Consider the following 18282-nt stretch of genomic DNA (forward strand, 5'->3'; position numbering starts at 1 on the left):
AGGATTACAACGATGCTTTGCCAGCAGAAGACTAGTGTTCTACAATCTTCAAATCTTCAACACTACCAAGACTTTAATAATTACCTGTGTGGTCATCCATGCATCAAGTACCTCCTGGTGTTTATGAAGGAGATTACAAAAGGTGATGCATTAAGCATCCATTTAGCAGTTGAGGTTCAGATGCAGTTGCATATACTCTGACTTTAGAAGAACAGTACTTAGTATTACATGCAAAGTATTCACCATCAGTTGACTTAACCATTGGAGAACAGAGTATTACACTGATTGAGCTGGAGATGTTCAATACCATCCCAAATATCATAGAGGCTAATGATAACCTGTGTCTGGAAATGAATGGTAGGAAAGAAATGGTGGAAACAAAACCTGGTGCATATGATACTGATGATTTAAATGAAGTTTTAAAACAGCCTGGAACAAGGATTGAACTACAGGCAAACATCAATACTCTTAAATTTGAAATATGGACAATGAATGCAATGATTAACTTTGAGCAAAAAGATTCAGTAGGATGACTACTTGGTACCACAAAAGGATGGGTTTTGGAGAAGGATTTTAATAAATTTTATATATCCAACCACACTGTGGATATACTTGCCACCAGTACAACCCGTGTTGAGTGTAACATTGCAATGAACTCGTATCTCGGTGATAGATTGGTTCATACAAATTACAGATTCTTCCAGTCATTTGTATCAGAGTATATAAGATTTTTGAGACTCCTACCATTGCTGTATAAATTATGTGATCAAAAGTATCCAGACAACCCAAAAACATTCTTGCTTCCTGCTGTTGAAGAGCAGTTCTGGGATGGCGATTGCACCTTGCAGCATGATCGAGCACCTGTTCATAATGCACAGCCTGAGGCAGAGTGGTTACACGGCAATAACATCCATGTAATCGACTGGCCTGCACGGAGTCCTGACCTGACTCCTATAGAACACCTTTGGAATGTTTTGGAACGTCAACTTCGTACCAGACCTCACCGACTGACATCAATACCTCTCCTCAGTGCAGCACTCCATGAAGAATGGGCTGCTATTCCCAAGGAACCTTCCAGCATTTGACTGAACGTATGCCTGTGAGAGTGGAAGCTGTCATCAAGGCTAAGGGTGGGCCAATATCATATTGAATTCCAGCATTACTGATGGAGGGCGTCACGAACTTGTAAGTCATTTTCAGCCAGGTGTCCGGATACCTTTGATCACATAGTTTACCACATAGTGACAGTTCAGATGTTGGACTGTCGGAACTAGATGTTGTTAACCTGGTAACTTCCATGGTGAAGAAATCATTGTGTGGCTACTTCTAAGACACAATGGATGTAGCTGGCTGGAGTGGCCGAGGGGTTCTAGGTGCTTCAGTCTGGAACCACGCGACTGCTACGGTCACAGGTTTGAATCCTGCCTCGGGCATGGATGTGTGTGATGTCCTTAGGTTAGTTAGGTTTAAGTAGTTCTAGGACACTGATGACCTCAGATGTTAAGTCCCATAGTGCTCTGAGCCATCTGAACAATGGATGTAAGGTGTAAAACCAGTGCACAGAACCCATAACACAGCATTTCACAGCAGAGCCACAATGTGACAATGTGTGCAAACTAAGAGTTTCTTAAATCAGTGGGTCTGAAACCCTGTAGTAACGTAACTCAGTAAAATGGTTTCAGTAGAATATGATGAGCGAGTTATGCACCGGGAATATTTCTCACAGAAACTTTATGGTTCAGCCACATTTAACAAGAATGACAAAATTAGGATTGTCATCCAGCACCAAGGTGCTTTAAATGTCCCATGTAAGAGTTTCATATATTTGAAAGGGGTATTGGGGGAAAAAGGTGGTTCTACCACAGTGGGTTCAAAGCTTACATGTAATCCTTTAACATTCCTGTTTCAGGGATGCAATATGAACTTAACAGGTTTGAGATTGACCATACACATAATGTATGTATAGCATTAACCCATAAAACATATGTCTGTACCTCAGCCTTGGCTTTGGGAAGTTTAAAAAATGCAGGATGGTTCATACACAAGCCAGTGGGTAGAAGAGTGGAAGAGTGCAAGAGATTTACTGCCTGCCTACCTCTAAAACTGCATACGAGGTACTTTGAGGACATGAGGCAAATTATTACAAATGCTAAACAGGAACTTATTCTGATATGGAATGCAACAGATAACACCTCATAAATTTAAGGACCCCAAGAGGAGAATGGCATCATCATCAATAAAATAATATGGAAAATGCTTAACATCACTGAAGCACACAAGGAGTGTTTGAAGTTTTTAAGAGTTATGAATGCTGGTTTATATCTGCCATTAAGTTTCTATTCATGGGAACTTTTTGAATACCAAGTGCTATCGACGGCACCAGACAAATGTGGGCTATTAAAACCTCTGCTCAATTGAATGCGCACAGATTCATCATACTTGCATTTCAGACTGATAGAAATGGGAATATAGCAAATGGTTCCACCACTTTGACAACTGCAAGTGAACTAATGTCAGAGTCTACTTGAATTTGGAATTCTATCAGTATGACGATATACTGTTGCAGTGGGGTGAAAAAGTATACAGTCTAGCACTTAACATGTATGTGAAGTTATGTGCTTCGTACTATGAGAGTGTTGAAAAGGAAGTATATCTACTCAGACCACAGAAATTTAAGGAGTTTTGAGTGTTGGTGCATATCTGCCATTAACTTTTTGTTCATGTGAGCTTTTTGAATACCCAGTGCTACTGACAGCAAACAGAAAAACATGGGCTATATGATGTTATCGTGAGATTCTGCGTAGATCTGGGGTGCAAATTTCTCGACCTCCGCGATGGTGTGGAGAAATGTAGGGTCCTCCTGAATAGGTCAGGCATGCACTACACGCAGGAAGCAAGGGTAGTGGAGTACATGTGGAGTACACATGTGGGTTTTTTAGGTTAGAGAATTCCCTCCCTAGGCCCGACAAGACGCCTCCTGTGATACGACAAGGTAGCAGTAGGCAAAACGCAACATGGAATAACAATATTAATGTGGTAATAGTAAACTATGTTTCTAGAATTTGTAGATTTAGAAAAAGCTTTTGACAATCTTGACAGGAATACTCTCTTTCAAATTCTAAAGGTGACAGGGGTAAAATACAGGGAGCGAAAGGCTATTTACAATTTGTACAGAAATCAGATGGCAGTTATAAGAGTCGAGGGGCATGAAAGGAAAGCAGTGGTTGGGAAGGGAGTGAGACAGGGTTGTAGCCTCTCCCCTATGTTATTCAATCTGTATGTTGAGCAAGCAGTAAAGGAAACAAAAGAAAAATTTGGAGGAGGCATTAAAATCCATGGAGAAGAAATAAATACTTTGAGGTTTGCCGATGACATTGTAATTCTGTCAGAGACAGCAAAGGACTTGGAAGACCAGTTGAATGGAATGGACAGTGTCTTGAAAGGAGGATATAAGATGAAAATCAAAAAAAGCAAAAGGAGGATAATGGAATGTAGTTGAATTAAGTCAGGTGATGCCGAGGGAATTAGATTAGGAAATGAGACACTTAAAATAGTAAAGGAGTTTTGCTATTTGGGGAGCAAAATAACTGATTATGGTCAAAGTAAAGAGAATATAAAATGTAGACTGGCAATGGCAAGGGAAGCATTTCTGAAGAATAGAAATTTGTTAATATCGAGTATAGATTTAAGTGTCAGGAAGTCATTTCTGAAAGTATCTGTACGTATTGTAACCATGTATGGAAGTGAAACATGGATGATGAATAGTTTGGACAAGAAGAGAATAGAAGCTTTTGAAATGTGGTGCTACAGAAGAATGCTGAAGATTAGATGGGTAGATCACATAACTAATGAGGAAGTATTGAATAGAATTGGGGACATGAGGAGTTTGTGACACAACTTGACTAGAAGAAGGTATTGGTTCGTAGGACATGTTCTGAGACATCAAGGGATCACCAATTTAGTATTGGAGGGCAGCGTGGAGGGTAAAAATCATAGAGGGAGACCAAGAGATGAATACACTAAGCAGATTCAGAAGGATGTAGGCTGCAGTACATACTGGGAGATGAAGCAGCTTGCACAGGATAGATTAGCATGGAGAGCTGCATCAAACCAGTCTCAGGACTGAAGACCACCACAACAACAACAGGAGGAGGAATATAGCAAATTGTTATATCATGTATGACAACTGCAAGTGTACTTGAATTCGGAATTCTATCCATATGACAATTTACTACTGTAAAGAGCAATCAATCATGATAATATATTACTCAAAACACAACAAGATAGTTAAATCAGGACAGATAAATGTACAAATTAAATTTGAATCTTCAGAAAATTACTCACAATGCCCTGCGCATATGCTCTAGTTCTACATGACCATGTGATTAACTGTTGCCCACTTACTGGTGGTGTGCAGCAAGCTATATGAATGAACAGGTGTTGTTTGCATCTCAAAGTGTGAACATCATCACAGTCATTCAGGGTTTCTATGATAATGAACACAGATGATTCCTATTTAAAGATATTGCATTCATAGCATACACAGAAGATGCTGGTGTAATAGATACATTCTCAGAAAGCATTGCATCACTGACGTTTTTTAAGGATTTGAAGTGTGCTAAAACATGGAGGAGTGAAAACTTGTTGACACGTTTTGTCCACGGAATTTACTGGGGCAATTCTGGTATACCCTATACTGATATGGTGACATGACTTCAATTATTTGACTACACAGATACCATCTTTTACATCAAAGGGAAAGAGAACATCACAAGGATGCATTGAATCTTGAAGTACCCAGCTACCCAAGGCTTGGAATTCTACAGGTGGCATGCTGTCCAGCAATTCAAGAAGAAGAAAATGTTTAAAAATAGTATTGTGTCTGCTTATGAAAATGTAAAAGTTCTTATAAGTTGGATGAGAAATAAATGATTTTTTTGCCTGACATTGTGTGTACTTTTTTTACTGATTTCTCCCTGCTCACACTTTGATAGTTATATAGTAAGCAACTTCATCTGGATACGATATTTCTGGTTCTCCTCATGTACATGTGATGTAATTTTAGATATGTCTGCTATATGTCTATGGAAATGGACACCCACACTGCTCCCATAACTCAATACATGCAGCACAATAAGCAAAATCCCATGCAGCCAACACACATATTTCGTTATTCTCCATCTTGAACTTCACCACCTTAATAGCACTCATGTTAAACACTAACGTCATATGTGTGTCTTGTACATCCTTTATAAATACAATGTAATGGGGGATAGGTTTTCTGTAAATAACAACAAAGACATATGGTAACGAAATTCATTTATTCAGTTCTCACAGAAATATAGGTACAGTTTGGTGCTTGAGAAACAAATTCCTTTTTTCCTTCACAAGACTGACATAATTTGGTTGTTCAGATACCATTTTGTTGTTTTTCACAACACTGATACAATTTGCTTCTTTAATGCAGAGATACTATATTTTATTTAAGCACTATTATTAATACTGATAATTACAACTTGAAAAATTCCACACAGTTCACAATTTTTGGGGCACGGAAGCATTGACTGAAAATATGCAAAAAATTTTTGATGGGTAGCACTGCTTGAAAACATTCATAACTTTTTTTGATGGACTGGGTGTTTAATATATCTACACTACAAACTAACCAGACATGGATTGCTAGCGGCAGGTGAAACTTAAAAGGCATTCTATTTACCAGAAGTACAGAGACTGTTTACAAATGTACACGTTTTTTTTAACCAAAAGGGCTATTTAGAAGCATGCATTCTGTCGGCACACATGGTGAGCATATATTTCACACAATTTTTGATCAGTTTACAATATAACTGCACATATGTTGTGCATATGTTTACAAATGCACATCATGCACAACTATGTCAGCACAAATAGTATGCATACATATTTACCCTAAAGAAATATTTGCATTATGATAAACAGATAATACTATTCCACATACAACCACTATTCACATGCACTCTCATTGTTTCCCATTCACACCACTCTCATCAACTGAATAGTGTGAGTATGGGTGAGTTTCAATCTTGTGCTCACAAATGACCTGCTTATTGCCATGAGGTGACAGACTGATCTTATATTACAGCACAGTGTGCACCTCATACCCTTGCAAAAGAATACTAGTTTTCAGTACCATATGTTGCTGCTGTGGTTGAGCACCACGAGCACTGCTTTGTGTGCACTACAAGTAATTTTCAGTAGTGAGGGATCTTGATGCCTCATGATGCACATCCATTGCCTGCCTCTAGGTGGCACCTCCCAGTGTGCAATACATATAGATTTTGGATCTAAGACCCACAAACTCCACAGAGGACTATCCTTTCATCTTATCTTTCATAAGCCCAATAACCTTCTTGTTTCATGGAACAATACCATAAGGACTATCAGCCACATAAGAAGACATGTTGAATGCATTGCTGTAGCACCTTTTTGCTTCTTTTGGATTGCAACCCGTCATCCAATAGATGAAAGTAACTGTATTCATATAAAATAACTTTGGATCTGCAAAATGAATTTTTGAAAACTTATAATGGAATCAGTACATGTGGAGTTTGGACAGGTCTAATGTGCACATCCCCACATAGACAGGTTTCATTAACTCTACTGCAGTCTTTGCCACCTCCACAACAACAAAGTTCTTACTGAAAATAGTGACCCATTAAAAATTTGGTCTGGTGATACATTTCATTATGCCATGATGCATATCCCATTGTGCTTTCTCAAATTTTCCAATGCATTATTTATTAATTTAAAAATGTCTCTTTCAAAATCATTCTTCACACAAGCCCTCATTCAATATTTACATCAATACACTCCTTCATCCAATGTGACTGCTTGAAGGAGATAGTGTTTCTATAATGCATGACGTATCTCCGCTTGTTCCCCACTGTTGTCATCAATTTGGGGATGGAGCCTCATCATGCAAACTAATAGGGTATTTGAGATATTTTTCCACAACATAGCCTGCAGCACACCCTATTTGCACCCAAACTGATGCATCTGTCTTCATACAGCCATCAAAACTTGCCAGTTGGCAAGGATTGTTGCACAGCAAGCATGCCCATACAAGTTATTCATATTCAAGTAAATAACATCGCTTGAATTGTGGGATGCATTGAACCTCTCATCCATACATGGGTTATTTACCTTGACTTGCCTATAGACACATTGGCAAAGTCCCCTATGGATCCCTCACGTCAAGAAAAGAAGCTTGTCAACATTGTTCAGTAATTCAATGTTGACTTTCATTATCTTGAGCATGGGGTCCCAAGACAGCCCAAGTGCTGTTTGATAAAAAGTAGGATCCAGAGTACATGTGGTCATGCATACACTCTGGAATTTCTCAGAAACATCCTCAAGCAAATGTACATCTACCTATATGTAAAGTTTTGCATACTCTTCTAAAGTGGAGGTGTTAAACATCACAGCATGCTCATACTCTGCATCTGATATAGCTTCACCTGTAAGGTTACTGGTGAATGCATTTATGTTGGGTAGCCTGACTTCGTTGACTTTCCCCATACAATTCAGTTACTCATATGGGAAAACCCCCTTCCTCGTCACAAGCTGCAACTTTGTGTGACTGGAATATGTACCTCGAGTACCTGAGGCAGAGTTTCAGGAAGTTTCTGGAATGGTGCCTGGATAAAACATAATAAGTTCAGGAAGTAGAGCATAATTCTCGACATCATTGATTTGGAGAATGATATTTATTTCTCAATGTTCTCAGGCAGGACTCTGACCCAGCCCTTTTCAGCGAAGTGCTTAACAAGAAAGTAAGCATCATATCCACTCAAATTGTGGAAGAAGACAGGGATGTGTCATGGTAATTTGTCCTTCAGGTTGCCTGTGTTATGGGTGGCACCATAGAACTTCTCTGTTAGATGACCCGAGGTCCTATGAGGTGTTTCTGATTTCATATCGAATGACTGATAAAAAGAAATATGACAATCAATCACCTTCTTGCACAAATCATCATTCTCCTTTCATTTGGTAATGGGAACATTGGTGCTGTAAAACTTATCAACCTCCTATGAAAGTTTTTAAAGCTCATTGAACAGATAAACTGCATGATTATCCCCAACAAATGATTTATGATGGCTAAGACTTCAATCATGCGAACATACAGCCTGGTACGTAGCCACATATAGTACGTGTTTTTCTGTGAAGGTGATATATGAGATTGTAGGGTTGCCATCACAGCTTGTGACAGGAGTGAGGAGGCACTCAAAGTCAGCATACACTACAAAAGGGCAACGCTTCTGGTGGTGGACATACTTAAACCTTAAGATTTTGTTTTCTTCAGTAGGCAAGGCAACACATACCATTTTCCGGATAGAGCAATCCACAATATGCTTTGCTAATGAGTCACTTGTGGAAAATGCATTGTGGCACTGAAGGCAAATATTCTATTTACCATTATGCTTACTCAGTTTGAGTGAGAGGAGTCAAGACATATCTCTGACTCACATGTAATGATTCTTACTAGTCCCAATACAAAATAGCAGCATGTTCATATGCAGCTTACACCGACCGGCAAATTCAGGGAACTCGATACTGTCAAAGTTATAAAATCCACAAGTGTCAATATCTCTGCCATATTGAGATGGATGATGTGGATGATCCTTGTAATTGTAATTTTCCTCACAAGCCAGGATTGACCATGCACAACAATAGTTGTCTTTAATATTTTGGACATTAATACATGATTTATTATCAGCTGTATCTTTAGGCAGCTTAATATAGCTGGACCCCTCATTTATCAGACTAAAGATGTTTATGGATGCTGAGGTATAGTACTTGGCTGAGTGCTTTATATGAGCCTCTAACTTCCATATTGGAAAGCTTGACCTGTGTAGCACTCAAGGTGGAATCATGGAACCACTTAGCAAATGAAGTGCTCCGTGATACCATACCACTTTTCTCCCAAATGAAGAGACTGCTGGTCTCTTCAACACTGGTGTCCTGTTTGGGAGAATGAGTGAGTTCACAGCACAGCACAGCGCTGCACTTAATGGTGGAATAGTGTGGATCATTAATAATTTTGAGGAGCTCTGTTTCCAGAACAGGAAGGTATACTTTCAGAAAACTGATCAGCTCTCTATGCTCTCCTGCTGCATTCTCTATATGAGAAAATGAGATTCAGTGCTCAAATTCATCTACAGTCACTCTGTAGTGTAGCTGTGACATTTCATTATTAATCTGGTGTCCGTCTACAAGCATTGGAACTTTAATAGTGACAACTATTTATTTACAGCTCATACAAAATATATATGCATTTCAAAGTTTTACTGACCTTCAAAGTTGTCAACAGCATTGTGTATAACCCATTGCCAGTGATGTGGAAGTCATAGGCAGTGCCAGTTGTGTTGAAAGTTCAAGCAGCACAGTCTATTGCCCGACAAATTTGTAGCAATTCTGAAGTGAATGACATGAAGTGTTCCCTTCAGTTTAGAAATAGAGTTGAACTCACAAGCGCCTTAGTCAGGAGAGCACAGTAGGTGGTATAGCACTTAGCAGCGCCAACAATCAAACAAATAAGTAACAGCTTGTACCATACGTGCTTGAGCATTGCCCTGAAAAATGGTGGTCAGATCCTGCAGAAAGTGTTATCATTTCTGCCTCTATGCTGTTCATTTTTGGAACACAACCTATGACCAGCTTAGAGACAGAAGTGGTGACACTTTCTGCAGGACCTGACCATAATTTTGCAAGACAATGCTCAAGTACGTACAGTGCAAACTGTTACTGATTTGTTTGAATGATGGAGCTGCTAAGTGCTGTACCATCTACTGCACTCTCCTGACTTAAACCCTTGGGAATTCAACTCAGTTTCCAAACTGAAGGAAACACTTCAAGGCATTCACTACAAATTCGTCGGGAAATAGACCGCACTGCTCAGACTGTCAATACAACGCACTGCTAAGAATATCCTATGACTTCCACATCGCTGGCAACGGGTTATACACAATGCTGGTGACTACTTTGAAGGTCAGTAAAACTTTGAAACATGTATCTATTTTGTAAGAGCTGTAAATAAATTGTTGCCACTATTAAAGTTCCAACCCTCGTATAATAGGATGGGAGAGAGAACTGCCGCTAACCCCAGGATCACTATTACTACAACTATGACTAGCAGCAAAGGTCTGCAGCCATCCTATGGGTGTAGCCGGCTGTGGGATGGAGCAACAGATATGTATTGCGCTGGCACATCCCTATGAGGGCACCAATTCAGACGAGGAGGAACAGATGCTGCATCGTGTCAGGAGGAGCACCTGGGTTGCTGTGATGGCTACTATGAGCTGCCTGCAACTCACAGTCCTGATCTGGTTGCCAGTAATAGCGGTGACATAGTGGCCAGAGAGGAAGAAACCCATGGCTGACAGGGGGATGTGGCGGTGGTGTGAGCAGGTGGGGAGGGGTGGCAGTGGCAGTGGTGACAACTCACGGTGGTTGTGGCCGAGGGGGAGACTGCTCATGCAGCTGCAAGCCTCATTCTGGTGGGCAAAGCATGCCACACAGGTTTGCATTTTGGTAATGCCATCTTCCTGTGCCCCAGCACCTGTGCCACTGCGTACTGTGTGGATGGCAGGGTGAATCACAGCCCCAACAGTGTTGGCTCGTCAGATGCAGAGAAAGAATAACTGAAAATGGCTACACATGTTAGAAACCTGCCGTCAGCTGCTGTAAAGAAAGAAAGAACGTTGATTATATGTCCCACAAAAAAGAAAGGTGCATGCATAAATTACCTGAAGCAGGGGCGATGTCACCCTGACTCCACAATGACACCACATCCCTAAGATCAGTAGGGGCCGCGTCCACACAGTTAGACATCTCTGGCTCAAATTCTCAAAGCAGCAGTTTCCACTGTGGCATGGATGCACCAGTTCTGCTCGTCAATATCGGTTCTAACAACAACATATTGATTTAAAAAACAAATTACATTATAAAAACAATTTAATGAAAAAAATATGTGCTTACATGACATCTGTGATAGGTTTATTGGAGGTAGTGCATTGCATCTCTTAACCTCTTGAAATCACCTACAACAGCAAGAATATATCGATTTAAAAATGTATACACACACGGAAAATACAACACTATGAAAAAATTTCTTTTCATGGAGGAATCACGACTGGAGGCTGCTCTAGGGGTTGTATACCACTACCCCCAGGCTCGCTGGCTAGCTCTCTATCAGCATCCAGATGCTAGCCAAGCTCAGTCAGCATTTCTCGAATAAATATATCTACAGTAATTGGAAAATTTTTCTAACAAACATATACAATGTAATTAGTTTTAACGAAAATATACTACGAAATTCGAACATACGAAAACATACTACGAAATAATGAAAATATGTACTTACATGGAAATTCCTCCTCTGAGTGCCTCAGACATTTGCTGGTGCTGGTGCTGCCACTGTCATTGCTGCTGTTTGCTGCTGCTGATCGCTTCTTGGTGCTGGACATATTATAGGCAACTCGACAAAAGAGGTGGACGGATGCACTAATGACAGCGACAACTGAATGTAGTCACAGACTACTGCAGAATGGAGATGAGTGAGGAAGGGTTAGGGATCATGTAGACTAGAGCTCTGCCGACTAATTTGATGGGAACCAATAGGAACAAACTAGGTGTTGCTGTGCCACAGAACGCAGGTGATGCATCAACCAGTTCTTCTTTGAGGAATTTCTTTGTCAGTGTTCACCAGTCCTCCCTGGAGAACCTGCATCGTGATGTGTGCCACATAGCTGTTCTGGACGACTTTGAAGCATGCGCACACGCTCACGTGTGTGTGTGTAGAGAGAGGAAATGCACTTCCTTGCAGGAACCACTTCGTGCTTTTGTCAGTGTCTTTCAGGTGTGCAGATGGTCACCGTCCTCCCAAGGACAATATGACAAGCTAAGGAATGCCTCAGAGCACCCACTTGTGTGTGACGACAGCAAATGCGACGTTCTGGGTCGGCCTTTCTAGGAAGGCCTTTGAAGCTTCTGTTAGAGGTCTGCCGGCTCAAACACGCTTGGTGGATGGGGTGATCCATAAGCGAATTGCGTGTTGCAGACAGAACGCAGGAAATACAGTTGTATTGTCAAGTGAGCACTCCTTCCACTCCTCTTCGATGCAACCGTTACAGCACAACCGACCACATCAAAGTGACATGTTACACCAATCTGTGCTGACCGCTACAGCCATGCAGAAGATGGCTGCTCAGTTGTTTGTTGCTGGAGTACTGGCAGTTCTTCGTATTTTACTGTCCCTGTTAACACACACCGATAAAACCAATATCGCACTAGACTAATGTCGGATCGTTCTGTCGAATGGACACACAAAATTTCATTTTAAAAATCATCTGCTGAAAAATTGATCTGATGTAGCACAATCATTTGCGATCGCGCCGCGTCAGCGATAAGGCTAGGGTGAAATATCCACACAATTCCTCGTATTTCATATTTTACAGATATCGAAATGAGATTTTGGCAAATGATAGCACGCAAAGAGGAGAGTATTTTACCATATGGTTATTACGTAAAACTTCATTATCCACCGTTTTATTTGAATAACTACAGACTTTTTCGGTGAAGGAAGGGCCATTAACAGCTGGAGAAACGAGAAATGCTGTGCCTTTTGCAATAACGTATGTGAAGACATTACACGATTTTTTGTACTGACTTTAGTTTTGCACAGTTTCTCACTTAAGAAATCACTATTTTAGAATTCTCACGCACCTGTGTCTGCACAACATGTCAGTCAGCTGAGACTTGTTGTAAACTCCTCTCTATTTTGGCAAGTTTTGATTTGGGAACCAGAAAAATTTGTGGGTTTTACTCAAAATTCCCCACTCATGACATTTCACCGAAAGTTGCAAAGGTTCACAAGCCAGGCGAAAATAAATCGCTGCGTTTTCGGCGGAATTCCTTTTAGAAACTAATGAAAGCATAGGTGACAGTAGATCTTTTTGAATGGGCACCATGCAAGTGTGGGCATGGAGGGTCTCCACTTAATATTTTTACAAAATGTGAGCATAGGCTTCAGCTTAGAACGGCACTTGCCCCTCTAGCACTCGACATTTCCCCTACAGCGCTCTGAGCGACCCCCCATCACTGCCGCTCTCCCCGCGATTCCCCAGCCGACTGTGCATCTAGCGGTCACGGCATTTTCACTAACTCGCCACTTCAGATTATAACCACATGCACACAACAACAAATACAAATCATACACAAACATAACACATGCATTAGCAACATCACTTCAAAATCCCCTAGCTCAGACAGAAAACATAATGGGAAAGTCGAATGACCCTTCAAGTAATACATGGGCAATTGCCCACCATGATACGGCAACGGTAATGGCAATGGCATTTTGCGCGCTCTATATAGTGAGACTGACTGACACATGTCGGACCATAAATATTTACCCGCACTCTTGCACCTTTGGACGGGTCCACATCATATGCTGCAAATTGTGGCAGCTGCGGCTGGAATGTGAAACCCAATTTACCCTAAGGTCTAAGGCTTCGTGTCGTAGCGGCCAGCAGTACAGAATTATCGTGCGGTTTGAGGCGCCATGTCATGGATTGCGTGGCCCCTCCCGCCGGCGGTTCAAGTCCTCCCTCGGGCATGGTTGTGTGTGTTGTTCTTAGCATGAGTTAGTTTAAGTAGTGTGTAAGTCTAGGTATCGTTGACCTCAGCAGTTTGGTCCCTTAGGAATTCACACACATTTGAACATTCGTAGCTGCCCATTACTGTTAGAGAGCCCGCAGAACCGACACGCAAGATTGGTTGATAACCCCCTTCCAGCAGCGCGGATCGCCAGCTGACACAAACAGTAACAGACTTTCCAAATAAACACGGAACTACTTCACCAGACAACATGTGACAGTGTTCCACCAATCGGAACTCATATGACTGCTGTAGCACTCCCCCGACCTGGCTTTAAAAGCACGCCTAGAGTGTCAGACCGGCCGTAGTCACCAACCGCTAGGAGCAGCTCTGGCCATCCGGCCAGTAATGGTTCAAATGGCTCTGAGCACTATGGGACTCAACATCTATGGTCATTATTCCCCTAGAACTACTTAAACCTAACTAACCTAAGGACAGCACACAACACCCAGTCCTCACGAGGCAGAGAAAATCCCTGACCCCGCCGGGAATCGAACCCGGGCGTGGGAAGTGAGAACGCTACCGCACGACCACGAGCTGCGGACATCCGGCCAATACTTACGCCGGCCCTAGCCTTGTATTCACTCGCCATAGTCTTAGTAGCACATCGTATTTTGTAGGCTAGTTGTTGTCAGTATTTTCCTCCATTGTCTTGTTTCCTTATCCGTTTTGATATCACAGAGTTGTGGGGTTTCTTTTCTTTGTTCTGCGTTTAAAACTTAGTGTACACCAAGAAGGCGTTTTCTTTTTCATTAATTGTAATAAAGTGTGTTCAAATTGACTGTTAGTTCTTTCCTGCCAGCCGCAAGACAGTACAGTTATTGATAATGAGAATGGTCTTTTCAGTTTCGAAGGAATGGCCTCTTCTGAGACTCTTCTTCTGCCCTTGGTGGAAACTCTACAGCAGATTCAGACAACGCTCACTCGTTCAGAAATTCGCTCCCACTCGCCAGTGTTGCAAGAAGTAGCCCATAGGGTCAATTCCATCGCAGGTAAGTTGAACACGTTGCACATGGCTCCACTGACATTTCCAGCTTTTGATAGGTCTGATCAACCATGGTAAAATTGAGGTCTCTCATTTACTCACATTAAGGGTTGCCTTTATGAGTACTTTGACGCTCAAATGCACGTCACCTCCGCCCATCAGATGTAGAGGCTTATCTCAATAGGGGTATGATAGATACAGCCTACAGGAAAATAAAGAAACCTTTGGAGAAAAGAGAGCCACTTGTATGAATATCAAGAGCTCAGATGGAAACCCAGTTCTAAGCAAAGAAGGGAAAGCAGAAAGGTGGAAAGAGTATATAGAGGATCTATACAAGGGCAATGTACTTGAGGACAACAATATGGAAATGGAAGAGGATGTAGATGAAGATAAAATGGGAGATACTATACTGTGTGAAGAGTTTGACAGTGCACTGAAAGACCTGAGTCGAAACACGGTCCCGGGAGTAGACAACATTCCATTAGAACTACTGACGGCCTTGGGAGAGCCAGTCCTGACAAAACTCTACCATCTGGTGAGCAAGATGTACGAGACAGGCGAAATACCCTCAGACTTCAAGAAGAATATAATAATTCCTATTCCAAAGAAAGCAGGTATTGACAGATGTGAAAATTACCGAACTATCAGTTTAATAAGTCACAGCTGCAAAATTATTTACAGGCGAATGGAAAAACTGGTAGAAGCCGACCTCGGGGAAGATCAGTTTGGATTCCGTAGAAATGTTGGAACACGTGAGGCAATACTGACCTTACGACTTATCTTAGAAGAAAGATTAAGGAAAGGCAAACCTATGTTTCTACCATTTGTAGATTTAGAGAAAGCTTTTGACAATGTTGACTGGAATACTCTCTTACAAATTTTAAAGGTGGCAGGCGTAAAATACAGGGAGCGAAAGGCTATTTACAATTTGTACAGAAACCAGATGGCAGTTATAAGAGTTGAGGGACATTTCACGTCGGGCAGGTCTGGGCGTGGACCTTCTCTCATCCATGAATCAGCACGACTTTAGAAGGCATTGCTTGTGTGAAACCCAACTTGCTCTTTTCTCATATACCTCGAACTATAGATGAAGTGCAACAGAATCCACTATATTATCCTCGACGGCATTTACTTATCGGGTGTAGGAGTAACATTAGGAGTGCCCCAGGGAAGTGTGATAGGACCGTTGCTTTTTTCTGTACATGTAAGTGATCAGGAACACAGGGTGAGCAGCAACCTGCGGTTGTTCGCTGATGACGGAAATTTTGTGATAAGTTCCCATGGGACCAAACTGCTGAGGTCATCAGTCCCTAGGCTTACACACTGCTTAATCTAACTTAAACTAACTCATGCTAAGGGCAACACACACACCCATGCCCGAGGGAGGACTCAAACCTCCGGTGAGGGGAGCTGCGAGAATCGTGAAAGGCTCCCTTGACCGAGCGGCTACCCCGCGCGGCTTGCTAATGATGCTGTGGTGTACAGGAAGGCGTCGAAATGAGTGACTATATGTTGATACAAGATAAACTAGACAAAATTTGTAGTTGGTGTGATGTATGGCAGCTGGCTCTTAATGTACAAAAATGTTAGTTAATGAGGATGAATGGGAAAAACAAATCCGTAATGTTCGGACACAGCATTAGTAGCGTCCCGCTTGACACAGTCACGTTCTTTAAATACCTGGGCGTAACGTTTCGAAGCGATGTGAAATGTAACGAGCATGTAAGAATTGTGGTAGGGAAGGTGAATGGTCGAATTTCGTTTATAGGGAGAATTTCAGGAAAGTGTGGTTCATGTACAAAAGAGACCGCATATAGGACATTAGTGAGACCTATTCTTGAGTACCGCTCGAGTGTTTGGGATCCGCACCAGGTCGAATTGCAGGTTCAAAAAATGGTTCAAATGGCTCTGAGCACTATGGGACTCAACTGCTGTGGTCATCAGTCCCCTAGAACGTAGAACTACTTAAACCTAACTAACCTAAGGACATCACACACGTCCATGCCCGAGGCAGGATTCGAACCTGCGACCGTAGCAGTCGCACGGTTCCGGACCAGACCACCGCGGCCGGCCGAATTGCAGGAAGACATCGAAGCAACTCAGAAGCAAGTTGCTAGATGTGTTACCGGTTAGTTCGATCAGCATGCTACAGGAGTTCAAGTGGGAATCCCGGAGGCTCTGAGCACTATGGGACACAACATCTGAGGTCATCAGTCCCCTAGAACTTAGAACTACTTAAACCTAACTAACCTAAGGACATCACACACATCCATGCCCGATGCAGGATTCGAACCTACGACCGTAGCAGTCACGCGATTCCGGACTGAAGTGCCTAGAACCGCACGGCCACCGCGGCCGGCGAATCCCTGGAGGAAAGAGAACATTCACTTGGACGAACACTACCGAGAAGGTTAAGAGAGCCGACACGTTGAAGCTGACTGCAGAACGATCCTCCTGCTGCCAATATACGTTTCGCATAGGGGCCACGAAGATAAGATACAAGAAATTAGGGCTCTTACGGAGGCATATAGACAGTCGTTTTTCCGTCGCTCTATCTGCGAGTGCAACAAGAAAGGAATCGTCTGGTTGTGGTAAAGGGTACTGTTCACCACGCACCATATGTTGGATTATGGAAGAGTATCTATGTAGATGTAGCTGTAGATGTCATCCACATCGACACATAGATTAGGCGGAGAATCCGAATCGCTCTCGGATACTAAAATAAATTGGTTCGGATAGAGAAGGAGACTCCTATAAACCGCTGTTTACGCATGAGGGATTCCTGTACTGCAGCATCCGACAATGTGAGTTTCTCAAGTAGGGAGCGGTATCTTCTGAACCCACATTGGGGACTTGCTGCACAGCTTCCTGGACTCGAGAAATACTCAACAAAGTGTAATACTAATACTTCGAAAAATGTTTCATACTAACCGTATATAGTGACATACTGCCCCTCATTAAACTGATCGTGGAATCCAACCAGTGCGAAGTCATTCCACACTGTGTCATGTATGACAGGATGCCTCTTGAATATGGCCTGCAGCGTCGAAGCTTCCATTTCAGAGTTGATAATGGCTAAGTGGCCGCCTTCTGCCTCGCACTTGCGGCGTGCATTTTCCCACGTATCCGTTGTAGTATGCAGCTTGTAGAAACCCACTCCTGGGAACAGCTCGTAACCCGGCCCAGGTCTTTTCCGCTGAACTGTAGACACAAAAACGAATACACACTTAACACAAGACTAACAAAAATGATGTGCATTACTCTGGTACAAATATTGCACATACTTTGGAAACAGATGACAAGAACTGACCTCGTCCAGGAAGTGGTTTCGGTACGGCCTCGACCCCAATGTATACTCCAGCGCTGTAGTCGATGCCAGCAGGTGACAGATACTCGCTGTAAAAACAAGGGCCTTACAGTTGCTGTTAAAACAAGTAGCTTACAGATTCTCAATGTAAAAACAAGTGGATTACTCCATCCTGAATAGTACATTCATTATGCGGTCAAATACCAGCACACGCGTAGTGGTTTTTGTTCCAGACCCCAGATATCTCACTAATAATGCGTTTAGCCAGTTTTTGCTGCTCTTACGGTGTGTAATA

The 18282-nt window shown here is 42.1% G+C and overlaps 1 protein-coding gene across 1 annotated transcript in view; it reads right to left on the reverse strand.

Moving 5' to 3' along the window:
* LOC126267875 (macrophage mannose receptor 1-like) overlaps nucleotides 1-18282 on the reverse strand; it is an 89338-nt gene that overhangs the window by 39602 nt on the left and 31454 nt on the right. The window contains exons 5-6 of the mRNA XM_049973184.1: nucleotides 17991-18076; nucleotides 17612-17881 (exon numbers count right to left, since the gene is read on the reverse strand). Coding sequence (XP_049829141.1) covers nucleotides 17612-17881; nucleotides 17991-18076 — 356 coding nt within the window. The remainder of the gene's footprint in view (nucleotides 1-17611; nucleotides 17882-17990; nucleotides 18077-18282) is intronic.

Source organism: Schistocerca gregaria, chromosome 4 (genome assembly GCF_023897955.1).
Source record: "Schistocerca gregaria isolate iqSchGreg1 chromosome 4, iqSchGreg1.2, whole genome shotgun sequence".
In the NCBI taxonomy this organism is placed as follows: Eukaryota; Metazoa; Arthropoda; class Insecta; order Orthoptera; family Acrididae; genus Schistocerca; species Schistocerca gregaria.